This window comes from Ceratina calcarata, unplaced genomic scaffold (genome assembly GCF_001652005.2).
Source record: "Ceratina calcarata isolate Rehan_Ccalc_2016 unplaced genomic scaffold, ASM165200v1 scaffold211.2, whole genome shotgun sequence".
Lineage (NCBI taxonomy): Eukaryota > Metazoa > Arthropoda > Insecta > Hymenoptera > Apidae > Ceratina > Ceratina calcarata.
In genome coordinates this window covers 503,393-522,202 of record NW_017142786.1, presented here as the reverse complement: position 1 = coordinate 522,202, position 18,810 = coordinate 503,393, and the positions used below count along the sequence as shown (strand labels likewise).

Below are 18,810 nucleotides of genomic sequence, written 5' to 3'. Positions count from 1 at the left end.
ACTTTCGTAGTCTGTCTGACTCTTAGTCTTCTTTATTCCAAACAAACAAACTCATTCTTTTTGCTAAAGTTAAATAGTTTCAGTCTATCCCAATGAAACCATGCCCGTTGATCCTACGATTAATTTTAATGTGAATTCCCTGTCTTCTCTCTTTTAAAAAAAAACAAGCCTCCATGGCTTTTGACACAGTTGTAGTAACGTGAATATTTGATAAAGTGCAAACTCATACATATAAAGGAAACAGTGAGGAAATCAAGAATGGTCGAGAATTGTTTGCAACCCGTTCATTACGCAGCTGATTCTAATCAGGAAGATTAGATCCATTTGCTGCTACACGTTGTCCGACGGTAGAATCTTTATTACCTGTCGACTCTTCGTCCGGGCAGCAATTTCGTTTGCAACCAACGGTTAAACGACTTTATACTAATCCTATCGTTCATTGCATAACGCGGTACCTTAGAATTTCTGAACTTTCAGGAACTTTATATCAAACCTGTTTTTAATTAATTCAAGCGAATTATAATTTTTTCTGCATTTTTTCCGTTGAATTTGAATTCAAGTCCGCTGATATTTTAATAAGAAAATATTAACGAGTCTCGTCTTGCTCTGTACGATGTTACATAACCAGAATCTCGGGTTGGAGATCGCAAAAACGGGGCAAAGGCGACCAAGGGGTGGGTCGCTCATAAAGGGAAACAGCGCACTGTGAGCCAATGCCGGAGACCGCAACTATCCATCCAGTTCGTCATTTCCAGTGCGCTTTAAATATTAAATAGAGCTCGGTGCGCTCGTAAAAAGGATTATCCGTGCACTCTCTGCCCCTCTGTGGAAAAGAGACGACCGCACCATACTTTGGCCCGCTGTCCCGTGTTCTCAGACAAAGATTTTTTCCACAAGGGAAATATCTATTCATTAGCTCGTTCCTTTGACTTTTCTGTTAACGAACACTAGTCAGTTTCTTTATCCGTGAGCGAAAAGTTTATAAACCCCTTGACAGGCTTGCAGGTAGAAATTAAATTCATGTAAAGGATTGCATTATGGAACGAATCTTCATACTCGATTCCATAAAAATAAGTACGTAGCTGACAAGGATAATTTATCATTGAGAAAATCAGTCTACAGGTAAGGTGAATATCCCAATTTCTACTCACTGGCTAATTTTTCTATAATTATAAAATAGCATGTAAAATTATAGAAAAATATACCAGTTGTAATTGCGAGGTGAACAGAAATTGGTACATTTACCTTAGATTCAATTCGACTTTTTCTTTGGAAATTTTATTAATTTATCTAGTTTCTAAATCTGTGTAACTTCGTAAAAGCAGAAGCTCCGCGAAGAGTCGCCTATCTATGTCCGGTGGAACGGGGCGTGTGCAGGAACCTGTTCAGGCAAGATTTTATTTCATGGAAAATATCTGTATTTACAATGTTACACGACTGTCTTCCCACTTTGCGGATACGCGCTCGCGCTGGCTCGGTTTACACCCGAGAATCGAGATCGGTCCGCTTCTCTCTCTCTCTCTCATTCACTTCTTTATTTGCAAAAGTTTCCTCGATACGAAGAGATCCTTTCTAACACTTCGAAACTTTCCTTCTCTCATTCTTACTTTTTTTTTACAACACCGCTCCAGCTCGGACGATGTCCGACCGCGAAAAATCGGTTCCCTTCGAGCACTACCAGTTAACACCGACTCCCTTAACTCGTTCGAACCGCGCACATAATTCTCTCCGCGATATCACATTTATAACACCGGTACACAATCGTATCTGTCCTTGATCCGCTCAATAAGGTCTCCACACGTCGTTCCTTTGCTCGTTCTCCTCGCCCATCACGCCGATCTCCAGCCTGTTGCTACTGATCGTCAGGTTGCTGCCGGCGATGGTCACCTGCTCTTCGCTCAAGTCCCCGTGCAAATGCAAATGGATTTGGTTCTGGTTTACCGTGCTGTACAACTGCGGGTAGAGTACCATGGGCGCGTAGTTCTGGTTCGGATTGTTGTAGTAACCCTGGTAATTCGAGTTGTAATTGTGGGAGGGGACCGGGACCGGAGTCGCGGGCGCCGAGGTCCAGGAACTGTAGTGATAGCCGGGACTGCCGCTCCCGGTGCCGCTGCTCGCGAAGATGTCTGGGTCGTTGGACTTCGCTGGTACCAGCGGCAAAGAGGCAGACGTGGAACCGTGGCTCGGGTACATCGACACGCAGTTCGGCGTGTACGTGTCTTGTTGGTTCTCTGATGGGAGAACTGTACAATTTTTCATTAAATCATATTCCCACTTTTCGCCACTTAGATTGCTGAAGCGAGGATCGGGTGCTCTTGGGCGTTGCAGGAAATTGTGCTTGGAGGTACGCGGCAGTGTTGGACGAGATGAGAATTCGAAGTTGCGTTAATAATTGCAAGCAAATTTTTGTCATTCTGTGTTAATGATGTTCCATTCCAGAAAATAAGTTTACGAAAGCGCAAGCGAAGATCAGGTGCTGTTGGGTGCTGCACGATGTCATGCTTGGAGATACGCGACGGTGTGAGACGAGGTTGGAGTTAAAAGTTGCATTAACAATTAAGTACAAGCAATTCTTTTATCATTCGGTGATAATAATCTTCGTAAACAAGTTTAGATACGCGCAGAGTGGGAAAAGCGAGCCAACAAGCTGTTTACTGTGCAACTTTACGTTAGAACGAGAATCACAGTTTTCCTCGAACACGTTCTGCGTCACGAGACGTTATATCGCAAGGAGTTGGGCATTTTTTTTAAAACATTGGAGCGGTTCAGGTAAGTACTTACCAGTGGATAGTGGCACTGGTTCCGTAGTTGGATGATGAGAGAGGGACTCGCCTGGGTAGGAGAACGCGCCAGGTGAGAAGGAACCACCGATACTCACCGGAGGCGCAGGATAAGACGGCGCCGCTGATGAGTAAGGCCACTCCGCTGTCACTGCACTCGTATCTGCAATAAAAATAATCATACTTAATTAAAACATCAAAATTAAAACTGTTTCGTTCGTGTTTTTTACAAAATCATTAATTAATTCTGTCATATATGTATATATTATTTGGGAATGATAAAAACAATAATTACAAAAATAAAGGTCAATCAAATCTACATATGAGTATCTAGACTACGTTATTCTTTGACCTCAGTATTTAATTTAGATATTAATTAAGTAGTACTTCATATTTATAATTTCATGTTTGTAATACAGGTAAAAAACCCAAGTCTGTCATATTTATTTGCAGTTCTTTATGTTCAGGTGCTGATATTGAAAGTTTGTGCAATTTGCTTTGACTGATGGTAATTCTCTTCCTCTCTATCCATGTGACGAGGATAATAAATAATATTCCAAGAAGTTAGTAGAAAAATTTGTATTTTTCTGTAAATATTATATTATTTGGACAGTATTTTATATTATTTATTTTCTCCTCAGTTCGCCCGTGCTGATCCTGAAATTCCTTGCACTTCCGCATTTCTGATCCTTGCTATACAGTAGCTACGCCACTGAATTTTATAATTCTGTGAGTTCATACACACACGATTAATAAAGTTTCGTTGTGTGTTTTTGTGAATTAATAGAATTTATAGAATCCGCTCTATAAATGGATTATTATCGTTTGTAAAAATAAAACATCTGTATCCTGGTCTGATCAATTTTGTAAATTGCGAGCCATTACGTGTAATGTGTTATTAATTCCTGAACCTGAGGTTCTACGGAACAAGGCAATTGACTCGTTTGAACGTTGCCTGTAAAACGGTAACGGGTGTTCCGAGTGAGTAACTCGCTAAGATTAATTGAAATGATTCACGAGTCAAAGCATTCCGGAAGTTTAAACGATCGCTATACATACATACATACATCACATACATACACAGAAACATGCTAAACAATTACGTTTCTTGGAGAAAAGAGTTTCCAGTGTATCACGATTCGCCGATTTAATTGCGATAAATCTATGTGTATTACACGTGTCTTTTGTTCTATGAACCAGTAGGTAATTATCCGATATTAATTATCATCTCGTGAAATATTTATCGCGGAGTTGGCGACTTCCGTCGGACGTCCAATGAATTTCCAAGTAGTGTCTCTCTCTCTTCCCTGCGAGGTGACGAACCGAGGTAAAAGTTACGGAAACGGAGAGGAAAACGTTGCCGCGCTGACTCACCAGTGATTCGGTGAAACTTTTGTTACACCGATCGTTTCTATTCGACGAATCAACAGAACCTGATTAATTATTATTAAATACATTGACGCACCGAATTTCTTCGCGTTTTTCCTTTTTCTATTCTCTCATGCAAATTTATTTACCTTCACTATACAGTTTCATTTTGCATTCGTCATCAGTGACATTTATGCGCGCTTCGTAATTTACCGGTCTTTAGATTTACGTGTCTTTGAATTTAATATATGCATTTCTGATGAACAGACTGTGGATTTTATGGATTTATAGAAAAATTGGTGTTCAGAATTTGAATTAAATCATACTTATGCACGTATATTAATATAGTTGATACTCCGATTTATTATGATCTAAGTTAATATTGTTTCGTCCAGTTTAGATCAATGATATAAATGAATGTAGAGTTTATGCGTTTTGAAGTGAGTTTTCGTTTTGTTATAACAGCCATTCGCCATTCGCCAACATACTAAAGCAACAAGTTGATAGTTATACAGCAACAAGTAGTTAGTTGAAAATTTAAATAACGCAGTTAAGTGTATGCTAAAATTTTTATCAAAATTCATTAACATTGTTATTAGCTATGAATAGTTAAAAATGGTGAAAATCGAAACTTGTACGAGTTTTCGCCTAAAATCTACATATTTACATCTATAAAAAGCATGTTGCAAATTTGGATTGGAAACTCTAATAAAAAAGTTAAAAATCCTTTACTGTTTTCTTCAAGACAAATAGTAATTTCCTTTTTTGTTACACATTATACATATAGTAAACTAAGCCTTCTAACGTCCTGAAGAAAATTGAATCGTTCAGTTCAATATTAAAAAAGTTATTCTGTTTTGAAATAGGTAATACTAATAGGAGTCACTGTATAGTATAAAGGTTCAAGGAACTCGTATTCGCTATCCCGGAGACGCATACGTGACGGATAGACTCTTCGGTAGCGGGAACCGTTGTTGGTGGAAAGTCCGAGCAATTGGTAATTCTCAGCGGATAGTCGTCGCCCGATGACGAAACACTGTTCTTCAAGGGCGCATTCGTTGTCCGATTTCCGAGAAGACATTCGCTACGGGGAAGCCTATAGTTTCGAAATCTCTTGTCTCTCTGTCGAAAACCTTTCTTTAATAAATACACGCAGTGCTGGTCATCTGGATGGCCTCGAATAGTCCATATTACTTTTTACATAGAAATAACATACGAGCAAATTTTATTCTACATTTTCGTCTCATTTTTCGATATAGGATTACTCGATTTTTTTTATTGTATTACTACTCATTGACTATTTAGTTTGTAACTAATTCCGATCTTAAGATTAAACGCATTTAATTCTGAATGTTCGAATTGTGAAACACTAATTTAAATATCCGAAGAAGATTCTCGACGGACAGTCATGAAATTCGCCTACTAATCCACCGTGGAAGCCATAAACGTCCGATGCAACAAAGTAGGAAATATACATGAAAGTTCTTAAGGAGCTGCCATTGACTTGGCAGCGTTGTCGTCGTCGTCGTCGTCGGGTTAAACAATTCGATGAGGCCGCGTAAGCGTAAAGCGACTACGTCTATAGGTTTACGAGGGAATTAGCAACCGTTAATTACAAAACCACCGACTATTTTCTTGCGCGCGGCCAACAGCCCCCATTATAATCCAAACGCGCGCGAGCGCCGATTACAACCGAGCGTGCAGAGAGTAAAGCCATGGCGAAACTTGCCGAGATTTATCGGCTATTAAAATCGACGGTTTTCTAATCAATTCTCTTTGCCGGCTACCCCGCCTTGACCCGTAAACGGAAACGTTACGCTGGTTCTGTGAAATATGACTTTCTTACCGGGCGGAAAAAATCTCGTCCGGAAATCTGTGCAAAATTCGATTTCTCTCTGGTAAATTAAATACTTTCGCAATCGTCCGTATCGAATTACATTACAGAACAATTATTTCGCGAACTGTTACTCAATGCGCTAAAATATTCAATAACTGTTGAATGTACGTCGAGTTGCGAAACCATTTTATTTTTCAATGAATTTCTCAGTCATTCATCGTTCGATTTTGAAGGAAAGTTCACGGTCTACCGTAGTAAGACAGGGTCGAGGTCGTCGGTAAAACTGTCGTTACGCCTACTGGCCGAAGGAAGGTCGAGGCCGTTTCGGAATTCTCAAAGGGGACCGCCGCGCGCCGCGCCACGCTGGGGGATGGGGGCGTGCGGATGATTACCGAAAATGGCCATGTATTTGCCGCAATTACCGGAACAACGGTAACAAAACAAAGGCACGCCAACGTAGGTCGGCCATCTGTTGGATAATAATAGCCAGTCAGTGGACTATTTCGTGCCTTCGTTCAGGGAAGACGAGGAGGCGACTAGTTCTATGAACCACCAGGAGGTCGAATCTGAGAGATCACTTGACCGGGGAATATTCAAAGTATCATAAAAATTGCCACGGGAATACGAACAGAGGTCATTGTTGCGCTAACGAGAAATCGTTTAAAGCTGGATTTTGTTTTCAGCGATTAATCGCGAGGAAAATAATATAAATAGCAAAATTTCCATTATGTCGTGTATTGTCCGTAGTATGAGAATAGATGAAGTGTCTAAATGGAAGGCTTGAAACCAAGCAATTGAGAGAAAGAAAATGAATAGAGTTCCCCATTTTTCTATCGATATGTGAGCGAGAGACAGAAACTCCTTCAAAACATATTTTCTCTATTCTGAGGTCAGCAAGAAATCGTTGGATGTTCAGTTTATTATATAATTATTATATATTATATTATATATCTATGATACAAAAGAATTAATACGAACTAAATATTGATAACACATTGAAATTACAGAATCAGCAAACCTCTTCGGGTATGAGATAAAGTTTCAACGTTATTTTATAAATAGCTGAATTACTGAATATTTGTATTCATTCACGGGCCACGAACTTTTACGTAGGTGTAAAAGAAAAAAACGATCGGATGAAGTCATTGGATTTCAGATACCAGAAAACGCTTTATAGTTTCATCGTTCTAACCGCAGATACCGTAGGATTTGCAACACAGGGGCAGAGTGCATCACGGCTCAACGATCCGTGCTTTCAGCTTTCCCATCGATCGATTCACTGTGTCGTCACGGCGTTGGTCACCGCGCCGCCGGATTCATTGAAGAATCGGCTACGGGGCAGGAGGGGAGGTTGTAACCTCTCGCCTTCGCCGTAGAACGCCGTTTGATCCTGCTGGCCGAAGGAACGCACGAGTCCTCGACCGAAGGAACTCCGAGTTGTTTACTACTTCCTTCTCCTCGTGTCCCGCTCCTTCACGGCGCTGCGCGGATCTCTGCCCGTTGGTCTGCGGGTGTGAAACCACAGTGAGGTGGTTTTGGTGCTTAGCCCCCCCGACCAGCCATCTACTTAACGAACCGTCCATCGACCGCCGTCATTTCGTCGTTTCTCGGTTTCTCTCCCACCTGAATCCTCTCATACCCAGTTCCGAGCTACCGCTAACTGTTCCTTGATCGACCTCATTTACCTACTCAATGCAGGGATCGACATTTTTCTTAATCTCTGATACCGTGGAGAAAATGTCAGAATCATAGCAGATGTAAAAGTGTTTAGGGGTGACGAGATAGATAGTATAGATTGGGAACTTTCTTCAATATCCACGTTCTGAGATTTAGAATATTTATTACTTTTTATACCAATTATGTAAAGTAAGTCTTTGGTACGGTTATCTATCTTGTGGGTTCCTGGGCGTAGGAAAATAAAAGATACTGTATTAAGTGCTAGACACTGTAAAATAAATTGTAAAAGGAGGGAGTTCACTTAAAGCCGAAAAACAAATGTTAATAAAGTAATAAATAATAAATGTTGTTTTTTTACACAATTTCATTTTTGCCTTTCTGAAGAAAGCTGTATGGTATTTAGTAGAATTTCTTCAGTAGGCTGTCAGGAAACTTGGGATACTTTGGTAGCTCTAAGCCTGAAATACCAGGGACAGAAGTTAGAATATCTAGAGAACCTTGACACATTTTAAGGCCGCTTTGACCATCCCAGCTTCTGGTATGCTCCAACAATTCCAAAACTCCTAACTATATCAAAAGATAAAAATTATTTGTACTTGAGAAGAAATCTGTTAAAATTCTAATTTATCCAGTCTGTTATGATCAGGGAATCATTTATCTGTTCTTGACTTCCGCTTGTATACGTACGTATAATCGATCAAGCTTTCCATGCAGTGGGCACTGCGCTTCTCTTATTAACTTGTCAATCGCTTTCTATGTTCAGTACAATACACTGTAGAATACATTGAATATCACAACTAACGCTCTGTGAAATTTACGCGGCCTCATAAATCTTATCATTAGTTTTTATTGAATAAAGATGTGCAGATTCGAATTCCAAACATGACAGATTTGAATATCAGATATGCAAACATGACGCCAAGGTGAACTAGCAGAATCTGGGTGGGTGAACGTCGCGGAAAGAGGGTTTCGGAGTCGAAAAGGAGAGCGAACGTTAAGACAAGAAGAACGTCGGACAGTCGACGTAACCGTGGGGCTTCGTTTCCCACCGAGATAGATGCTCGTTTGGTCGTGTAACGTAAGTCGATATTGCGTCGTCTCGATATTCCTGCTCGACACGAATGTCGACACACGCTAAACCCGCGCGTGTATGACACATATCGGACGGCCCGTGCACACTCTCCCGAGGACGCCCCTCTGCCCCCGGTGCATATAACGTCCCGTGCCACGCCGCCGTTGCTTCGCAGAGAGAGAGAAGTCTTACGCATACGAGCGGCCAGGAAACTCTTGTTGCCTCGCGTATCGTTTACCATCAGCGATTTCTTCTTATACGCGTACGGGGTATCCTGTCCCCAGGATAGTGTTTCTGCTCGATGACTTTGGGATCGCGGCCAGCCGGCTACCAGCCATCGCTAGTCTCCTCGCTACGATGGTCGATCAGAAAATTTCCAAGCTGCATAAATCATATGCGACAGACGAAAATTACACAATATATACTGTGATGTCAATTGTCGATTGAATAATAACGAGGAAAGTCTGTATTTTTTCCTATTCAAATGAATAAACGGAAATCGATTTTCCTTCCTTGTACATCGAAGAGCACATTAAAGTATGTATTACAGGATTTATGTCGGAAATATTGTCGAGATGATAACTCCATAAAAGAAGTTGAGAAACGACTCGCCGGTTACAAGCTTTTCGGTTTGATTGCAACGCAATTTCAGGCGTATATGAATGAAGTTCCTGTCAATTTTCAGGTTCGTCAATCTTCCGAGAGACGTGAACGCTTTCGACGACGGTTTCAATGCCCATTACCGCTAATTTCGTTCATCCTGCTCGCGTTCTCGCGCCGCGTACGTTATTCCCCATTCATCTCTTCGCCGTGAATCCCGCTGGCCGTCGTGAAAGAAGGAAATCTGTTTACGAGCGCTCGCACGCACGCTGCAATTTACCACCCGAGGGAACAATAGGGCGACCGTACTCAGCTCCTTTCGACGTCGCGTTTTCGGCGTCCGAAGATCACAGTTTTGCTCCTCGTTTTCTTTCATCATCTGCTCTGTTTTTCCGCCTTTGTCCCGACGGCTAGCCTTTCACGGCTTTCGTGATGGCATCCCTTCCACCGGCGCAGCCTCTCGTAATTTCGAGGGTGAATGAAGAGTACGTGAATGGAGAGACGAGCCTACCATCACCTGCGTCAGCACAGGCTCGCAGACTCCGTGCAATAGATTGTTGTTGGTCACGTTAGACACGCGAGTCTCTAAAATTGTTCGACTACGATTTTACTAATCACTAGACTGCGTATTTTTATGCAGAATAAAACATTCACGAATATCAGTTGAAAAAATCCATTCTCAATAAATGTTTTTTTTTTATCACGTAAACATGTGATGGCAAACATTTTTTATATTCACTGCAATACGATTTTTCTATAAATGCATAAAATCTGGTATTACATCCTTATTGGTATAGTACTTCTATATTATTGAAACTCGAGAAAAAATGAAGTATTCTATTGGAACAATTTAAGATGAGCTTCACATCTCGATAAGAAACAAAAGACAGATCTTTGGCAGCTATGCAAGATTTGTTTAACAATTTTAGTCGTACAACCAATCGCGAGTTATTCGTGTTACGAGATTTACTCTGCATACGAAATACATCAGTAATTCATTATCAATATTTCCCACTATTGAAAGGTATGAGGAGTAATAAAACGTGAGCCGTTTCCAAAGTGACACGCAACCGAAGACCATTCAATCACCGGAACCTCCGCTCATTTTGCGTTACCCAAGGGAAAGGGGTTAAAATTTTCTCACGAGCCAGTTTGCTTTCACGCAGAATAAACACGTCGGCGGAATCCTTTTCTTCAAATTGGCAAATGCACCCGTACACACGATGACATTGCTCTCGCAGCGGGGAGCCCAGCGAAAGCGACGTGACATCGGATCGGAATCAATTGACCACGGCTGCATCGTACCGTTGATTGGCGATCAATTAACCGGCGCGGGTGAGAAGAAAAAGGCGAGCCGACAGAAGGGAGACGGGGGGTACAGAGAAGAAGCGAGGGTTCTTCTGTGGAGTCCGCAGCGCGGCCCGATGCTTCGACACTATGTTACCGTTTATCGCGGCGAACTCAAACGAATCCGTGGCCTCGGTTTTTCAGTTAGAGACCGGAACATCGGGTTTTCAGGGCACCCACGGGATAAACGCGTACGAAACCGTTCGCCAGTTTCGTTTCGAATCACCCGTGTAAATCCACTGGTCATCAGTTCGGTGAACCATACTTGTTGCAATAAAATACAATTTATAATATTAAGGGAATAAAACGAATGTTCATATGGATTTCGCTTTTTTAATTTTATTTATAAAAATAGGAATATGCATAAGTACCGCAGTCTGATTAAAAATCGTTGCAAGGAAGTTTTTTGAGGAATGGATCAAGTTAAGAATCATCTGGGATAATGTTACAGTTCACGCCCGGCCGGTGTAATTCAATTTAGGCCTGTATTGTTCGACATCTAATAAAGGGTAGGAAAAACGAAGAAAAGGCAGGCGATAGGCGACCAAAATCATCCAGCAGGTAAGCTGCGAGAGAGAGAGAAAGAGAGAAGGTGGGATCCGTGCCCTCTCGAGCGTGGATCACCTAACTGCCTCTCCATCTCATCTTCCTTAGCCGATGCACCTCTCCTTTTCCCTATTTTTTTTCCCTCGTCGCTCTCCTTTCCTCGCGGCGGACACGATCCAGCCAATGTACCGGCGATGTTACGAGTACAAGAATTTCGTGTACGAAATAAAAAAAGGAAAACTGGCCAGCATGGGCTTCCTCTCGATCCTAATTCGTCTACCTCACCGGTACTTCCGTTCACCAATCCACTGGCTTTGGTCTCTCTCTCTCCCTCTCTCTTTTTTTATATTTATTTTTCTCAATCAGTTTATTTATTGTTCATTAGCATCATTTAATTTTTAATAAAATTTGGCGAAGCGTGTGGGTTTCACACGATCTCGAGAGATCGCGATTTCCATCGTGAAGGAAAGGGTAATCAGATGAAATTGATGACGCTGGTATCCGTGGAATTTCCGGGCTCGAAAGTCGCGACGGTAGTCGATAGAAACAGGTAGAAGCCCGCGTTGGAAACGTCGTGGGTGGTAACGTCCCTAAAGAACTGGGGACTTCGGTATAAAAACGACTGGTCTTCAACGAGATTTAAGGATGACTTCAAAAGAAACTTGCTTACCGCATCAAACGATCGCTTCTTGCGGAAGCCTTGTATTATACAAAAAAAACATTTCGATTCTATAAAAGATTTAAATCTTTCTGAATGTAATTGTCGCAATTAGATTGGATGTTGCGACATTCAAAATGGTAATTCCTTTCTAAGAACAGCGGGACATTACGAGGTACGTGGTGGGACCTTTAAATCCTCTCGCAGAGGCCATTTACGGTTGGCCAAGTAACGGGAAGAAGCGCGAGGCGAATCGGGAATGAGCTGAGAAACGTGTTATTTGAAATTTGTCATTCTTTGACCTTTCATGCAAAGTACTCATTAGGTTCAAGATATAATGAAATATATAGATTCTATGGCTTAATTAGGTCATCTTAATATTTAGATAGAGATGGATAACAGGAGAAAAAAATTAATTCGGTAGTTTAATTAGGATAGGGACAGGGGAGTTAGACATTGATTGGTAGGTGTGGAAGTGTAAAAGATGATTACTGGACGAGCCAGGAACAAAGAATATGATACGTTTTTCGTTCCATTTGGAACTGACATCACTTTTTTTTACCAAGTTCATATATACATCATTTTCTTTCCAGCCGAATATTACCATAAGAACGTGTCTTAATGAAATATTATATGCATGGAATAACTAGAATAACACTGACGGATCCAGTATATAATTTCTCTCGAAAAGTAATCCTGATCAACTTCCTCGGACGTAATGGTAACACGTAATGATATGATAATAGCCGAAGAACGGCTACAACAAATCTGATCTTTTTTTCCTCGGCCGGGACGAAGAAACGGTTTGCGAATAAATGACTGTTAATGGTCAAACACGGGGAGGAACGCGATCGGGTGAAGCCGTTTCCCGTTTCTTCACTCGACTAGGCGCGGATCAGTTATTATTACAAAAAACGGCGGCCGACTTTTTTCACCACGGATCCAGGATTTTCGAGAGTTTTTTTGCGTCGATGTTTCGGTAGGATGACGATCTCGGTAGGAGAAGAGGAGCGGGAGCGGGGACGTACGGAGGATCGTGGTCGTGAACCGCTTTCTCGGTCCGCTCGTCCGGTTCTCTCAATTCTTTCGACGGATCGACCTCGATCGATTTGCTTCGAGATTGTCCCTCGATCATCTCCCCTCTCAAATCGATTCGAACGAGTATCGGACTGATTGCACCCGGACGCCTTCGATTTTCGACGTTCCCCTATCTGGATTCGATCTCGCAGATTTCGTCCATCAAGATCGTTTGTAACATTTATTCATGCACCGTCCGTTTTTAGAAAGCACAAAATTTGCTTCAATTTTATTTTTTATTTCGTTTTCTGATCCTAGGGATCATGATTGACATTTCAAGATTTATTACTAAAGCTTTTTCCCATTAAGTGTGTATTTGATGGAAAATATCTTGGACTGGCTTAGAATTTCCACAAATAGAATTTTTTCGCGACGGATCATGTCAGGAATTTGTAGTGAGAGCGTCGTGGGAAAAGCATGGATGCGTACGGGATCGAAGGGTTCGGATTCAATTCATTCTTCCTCCTAAGAGTAGTCCTCGTGCGCCAAAACTCGTCTATCTCATCCTGTACTCTCCATTACCCACCTATGCTTTTCAAAGCGCGACAAATTCCCGTTACTTAATAACAGAAATATTCCAAATTAACACTGGAAATATTTTGCCTAATAAGAGTTTACGAATATAATTAATCAACGAAAAATATAAAATAGAGTTAAACTAATTCGAAATATTAATATTGCCTGTGTAAATTGGATATCTAAGATTTGCAAATAATCTAAAGTTAGAGGAACAAGGAAAGCAGCGATTTACTTCCGGCTATCTGTGAAGAGCTAGATCCAAGGCACACCAAGGACTGAATAGATGGAAACGAAACGGGCTCGGCCCGGTCTTTATTATCGCGGTCTTGGCCGAGCGAACCACGGATTTCCTTAAGTTGTCCGGCAAGTGCTCGCTTGATTGGACGGACACGAAGGATGTCGTGCCTACCAGGATACGCGATAAACCAGCAGCCGATAAAATTCACCGAGCACCGCAGCTCTGGGATTCCTGAAATTCCGCCAAACGGAAACGAGTCCCTTCGACTCTTCCCGTTCACAAACATGATTAACCCTTAAGTTAAACAAAACCAATGTCTTGTCTTGAAACAAGAAATAATCAATAGCCTTTGGTATTATGTTAAGTTCGCTAAATTGTTTTGTCACTAATGAAAAATATCCTAGGATTTGGGAAGAGCATTGAAAATTCTAAAGGAGGGAAAGAAATAGCAAGACGCAACAACGGATCGTGGACTGTCTGGTACGACGGTGGCGACTGATTTACGAGTTTAATTAAGTTCTGCGGTCGCGTTAGTCATTTTAACGTGCATCGAAGCCTCGTTTGTGACCAAATTTTGCCCTGCACTAACTTCAACTTAGAGTACATTAAAATCCAAGAAGTTCATCTATTCCATCTTTTTTTATAATTGACTTTCCTGCTAGTGCAATCGAGTGTTGGTAATGGTTTTTAAAGAAACTTGGTGAAATAAGATGTTATTTCCCAGCGACGTACTTCACTGGTGTTAATAACAGATTTTCCTGATGTGTCACAGATCCTTTGGTATTCCCACAAGACGAATTTAAGCTTTGCACGTTAATAACTTGCTGATAGAGCATGATAGGGGTCGGCGTGCAGCGAGGGAGACTCGCGAAAGGAGTGTATGTGACACTTTCCTAATTGCCTCTCGCAACTCCTCTCTACCTCGCACCCTTTAAGAAAGGTAACCCTTACGCGCCCTCCTCGCCGGTTAGGCGCGTAGACCTCAGACGTTTCGAAGGCGGTGGCGTCCCGAAGAAATTTAATCAACCACACGTGGTACCAGCCAACAATATCAAAAACAAACTACAGAGCAAGATTTATCAAGCAAAATTCAGAGATAATCTACGAGAAGTTCAACAATAAATCATTGACAATTTTATTCTGATAAATCTAGACTACAGCATTATTTAAATACACCTCTTACATGATTTTATATTTTCTGTCTCTATGTGGTAAACTGAGAGTTAAACGATAGAGAAACTTCTGGTAGATGAGTAAAATACCCAACCATCTCCAGAAGTAATGATTCTGTGTAAGCACGCACTCGCCTTCCATTAAGAAACCCACGTCGGACAAAGTCCACGTCCACGAGGCAAGAAACACGACAATCATCAGAGTAGGTGAAGAAAAAGACTGGGAACGGTAGCCGAGGCACGTGGGAATCGCGAAACCGTCGTCCTGTTTAACTTTGCATTTGCTTGAATCCTGGTAAATTGCTAAACGAGTGCATTATGTGCATTACCTCGCGTCTAAGGCAATGAACCGATTTTATTAGTTATTGTTCGAAGTGCATAAAGATGATATATTCGCAAGGAACAGAAGACAGCTGGCAGTCTTTTGTTTTTCAACTCCGGACAATTGTTTCTGCTTGGAGTTTGATGTTCAATGTTCCAATAATGTAAACTCTTGGAGCTTGAAGGTTCGGTTCGACTATTAGCAGTGGACGTGCACTGACATAATTCTTCGGTTGAGACTTTTACGAGCGGGTCCCGAGGAAGGGAGCCGAGGAAACGAGATGAGGACTCGAGAAACGGGTGCCGCGCGAGTAGACGTCGAGGCAGACAGAAGAATATACAATCAGCGTGATTGTTTGACACCCCATAATCAGCATGCTTACCCCCGGCCGCTCGAGGGCTTCTCTCCGTCTCTCCTGTCCTCTCTATTTTCGCCGTCTCGTTTCAACTAGCCGGCGGCGGCTTGGTTCCTTCAATCCTTCCGCGGCACCTCTTTTCAGGTACTCCGTTTTGCCACTGCCACGCTGGGGAGAGCCTCATTACCCCGATCACGACTCGAAATGAGAGACTCTTCAGGGGAAGAGGACGGTTACATTACGAGAGACAGAGGGATAATGCGCGATTCCCTTTTTTCTTCACCTGCAAGGACCTTCAGCTCGTCATTCCTTTTCTTGAATTACTCTCCCCCCCTCTTTCTCTCTCTTAGTGGACACGAGTTATTGCGATACTACCTAGGGTAATTTTCAAAACCTCTGGTATTTTAAAATACAATAATTCCAAAAGGAACTCGTGAAATTGAACTTGAAGAGATAATAAAATTAATATCGAGGAAGTATTTTTAGATCAAATGCTAAATAGAATACATTCTGTAAGACAGAAGAGTCCGGGACTATCTTTTTGGGAGGGGACTTGAATTACATGCACACGATGAGTGCAGGGCCGAGTCAAGGATCAATGATCATGTAGGTGAGATTTCGAGAGCAATCACGGGTCGAATAGACCGGTGGCGGGCCGGAGAGACGAAGGGTGAGCGACGAAGGCGAAGAAGAAGATTACGAAGAAGATGACGATGAGGAAGAGGGGGAGGATAGGTTCGATTCAACAACGTCTGGCATCGCAAGCGAACCGAAGCCCAAGACAAAAGGAGGAGCGCCGCAGAGCCCGGCAGCGAACGGCAAAAACAACATGGATCCAGCAGATCGAGAAGCGATCGAGAAGCGATCGATCGATCCCTGGTATTACGCAGACGTGCACGTGAGTGGTACGTGAGCGGTTCTCGTGTACACCGGCGAGTCTAACTTCAGAAGGCAATTCTCTCTCTCTCTCTCTCTCTCTTTCTCTCACTCTAGCTCTCTCGCCTCGTGGCCTTACCTCGAAAACGCGGAGAGATAGAACGAAGAAAATTGCATCGCAGCTAGCGTCTTGCTCATTTCGCACTCGCTCGGCTCATTCGTACGTGTGCCCCGGCCTCGGATCTGCTCATTATCCGCGCAGAACAAGAAACGGGGCGAAGATATGAATGACCAGCTGGTAAATGAATCATTTCGCCTCGGCCATTTCCATTCATCTGATAGGTGCGAAAACCGGAAACGAATACCCTTGAAATGGGCAGAACGATTTGCGGGGAACGAATGAGAATCAGACCACGTTTTAAATAAATTCAAAATATGTATAAGAGTTCTCCAGCTTAAAAAATTCTTTCAACATGAATCCGTTCAAAAATTACACTCAAAGTAACGTAGTAAATGACCCAATTTCTGTTTAAGTAAGAATTCGGTTCTTTTTCTATAATTTTATATATAATCTTAAATCAACCAATAGAAATCGTAAGCGTGAACAGAAATTAACAGACTTATTCTATAACATGAAAAATCAATTGTTTAACAAATCTGTGCATCGTATCAGTTTCCAGTGTCGCGTTAAAGGAAATGCGGGGGCCTCTTACGTTAACCAAAGAAGAAAGGAGGCGGTAACTTTGCCCCGTTAGATGACGTAATTACAATAGTGGCCGATCCGGGGAAGGTGACACGGGTGCAGCAAAGTTGGTCCGGAAGGTAGCGCGGGTCTGATCGATGGAGAAGGTGCTGGAGGTCGAAGAGGGTGGCAGCGTTGCGGAGGGCGGCTGGGTACGGGGAAGGGGGGGGGAGGTGAGGAGGAGATTAGGGCAAAGAGAAACCACAACGTAGCTTCAAAGAGGTCTTGCCAAGCCAGGGGCGCGTCTACTTAACTTTGATCAGCCCGAGACCGCCGATGCGAGACGAGCCACGCAGAAATAAAGTGGCTAGCGAGTTTCCCGCCACTTTTTTCTTACCATCTCGAATTATCGATTCCGAATACTTCCACTGTCCACCGAATTGTTCCCCCTACCATGCACCGTGCATCTATCAATCTCGTATTAATCATTTAGTACATTCCTATCACCATATCGATCTCAAACATCCTGACTCTTATTGCCCATTAAAAATACTAATAAACGTGAGCCATCTTTTGCTGTAAATGCTCGAAAATGTTGATCTTTCAATTCTAATCATGAATTTCTTGAGAGTCAGCGAATATGAGAAGAGAACGCTCTTGCTTTGTGCAGATATATTTCATTTCTCATTCTTCATCATGTAACAAGATTTGAAGTTATACATTCATACAAATTCTGTACATGTCCAATTCGAAATATGAAATAAAAAAGAACTATTGCAGAATAATTCATTTTTATAGGAGGACGTAAGTTTATTTCTCGCTGGAAAGAGAATCGGATTCCAGTTGAATACTTCGCAGTGGGCAGCAAGAAAGCAGGGAACACGGGGACAGGACACTTTTGCCTCGTGCTAGGAGAGATCCGAACGGTGAATCGCACGGCGAGACAGGGGAGGCAGAAGCGGGGAGGGAATCGCGACGAGAGAGAAGAGATGGAAACGGCAGGTTGAATGTCGTTATTACGTTGAATTAGAGGGTGCAGAGCCGGAACGAGGTATGAAACTATTACCTCGCGAAACGGCGGACGTGCCCCCCTCCCCTCTGTCCGTCTCCCCGTCCACCCGATTCCCTTTCCCTCGCCGGATCGAGGAGGGGGTGGGTGGGGTTTCAGCCTGTGCGTAGTTTCGAATCGCTCCACGAGCCACGAGGATGCTGAATCGTGAGTGGAAGATGATGATGCCCGGTGGAGAGTATCCGCTATCGCGCGAGACGAGAGGAGCAAACAGACCGGAAGACACGACCGAGCTCGTGCAGCGGCGAAAAAAAACCAGATGCGAGAGATCCCACGAAAATGGGGCCGTTAATTAATTAAATGGAATCGCTAATTGGAGCGACGGGGAGAATTATTTATCTCGGGAACGACTCGTGGAATCCCACGTTCTTTTGTTAAATTTCAGATCGAGAAATCAATTTTGATCAATCATCGTGTTATTAGAAAAAGGGAAGTGGTAATTTAAAAGAGTTGTTTCACTCAGTCCAAAGAAAAATCCATAGTTTTATCGAATCGTCAATACCGAAAGCAGCATTCACATATCTTAGTATTCAGTAAATTGCTTAAGGATGTATAGGCTATGCATATACTTAAACAATGCCAGCATGTTGAATTTGTTATTATAGATTCCTATTA

At 42.4% G+C, this 18,810-nt stretch overlaps 1 protein-coding gene across 2 annotated transcripts in view; it reads right to left on the bottom strand.

Annotated features, from left to right (window-relative positions):
- Nucleotides 1–1,384: 1,384 nt before the first annotated feature.
- The window catches only part of LOC108622215 (protein lozenge), a 39,302-nt gene continuing 21,876 nt past the window's right edge, over nucleotides 1,385–18,810 (bottom strand). For both annotated transcript variants that reach the window (XM_026811361.1, XM_018019934.2), the window contains exons 5-6: nucleotides 2,782–2,943; nucleotides 1,385–2,243 (exon numbers count right to left, since the gene is read on the bottom strand). In XM_026811361.1, coding sequence (XP_026667162.1) covers nucleotides 1,783–2,243; nucleotides 2,782–2,943 — 623 coding nt within the window. In that variant the 3' untranslated portion in view covers nucleotides 1,385–1,782. The remainder of the gene's footprint in view (nucleotides 2,244–2,781; nucleotides 2,944–18,810) is intronic.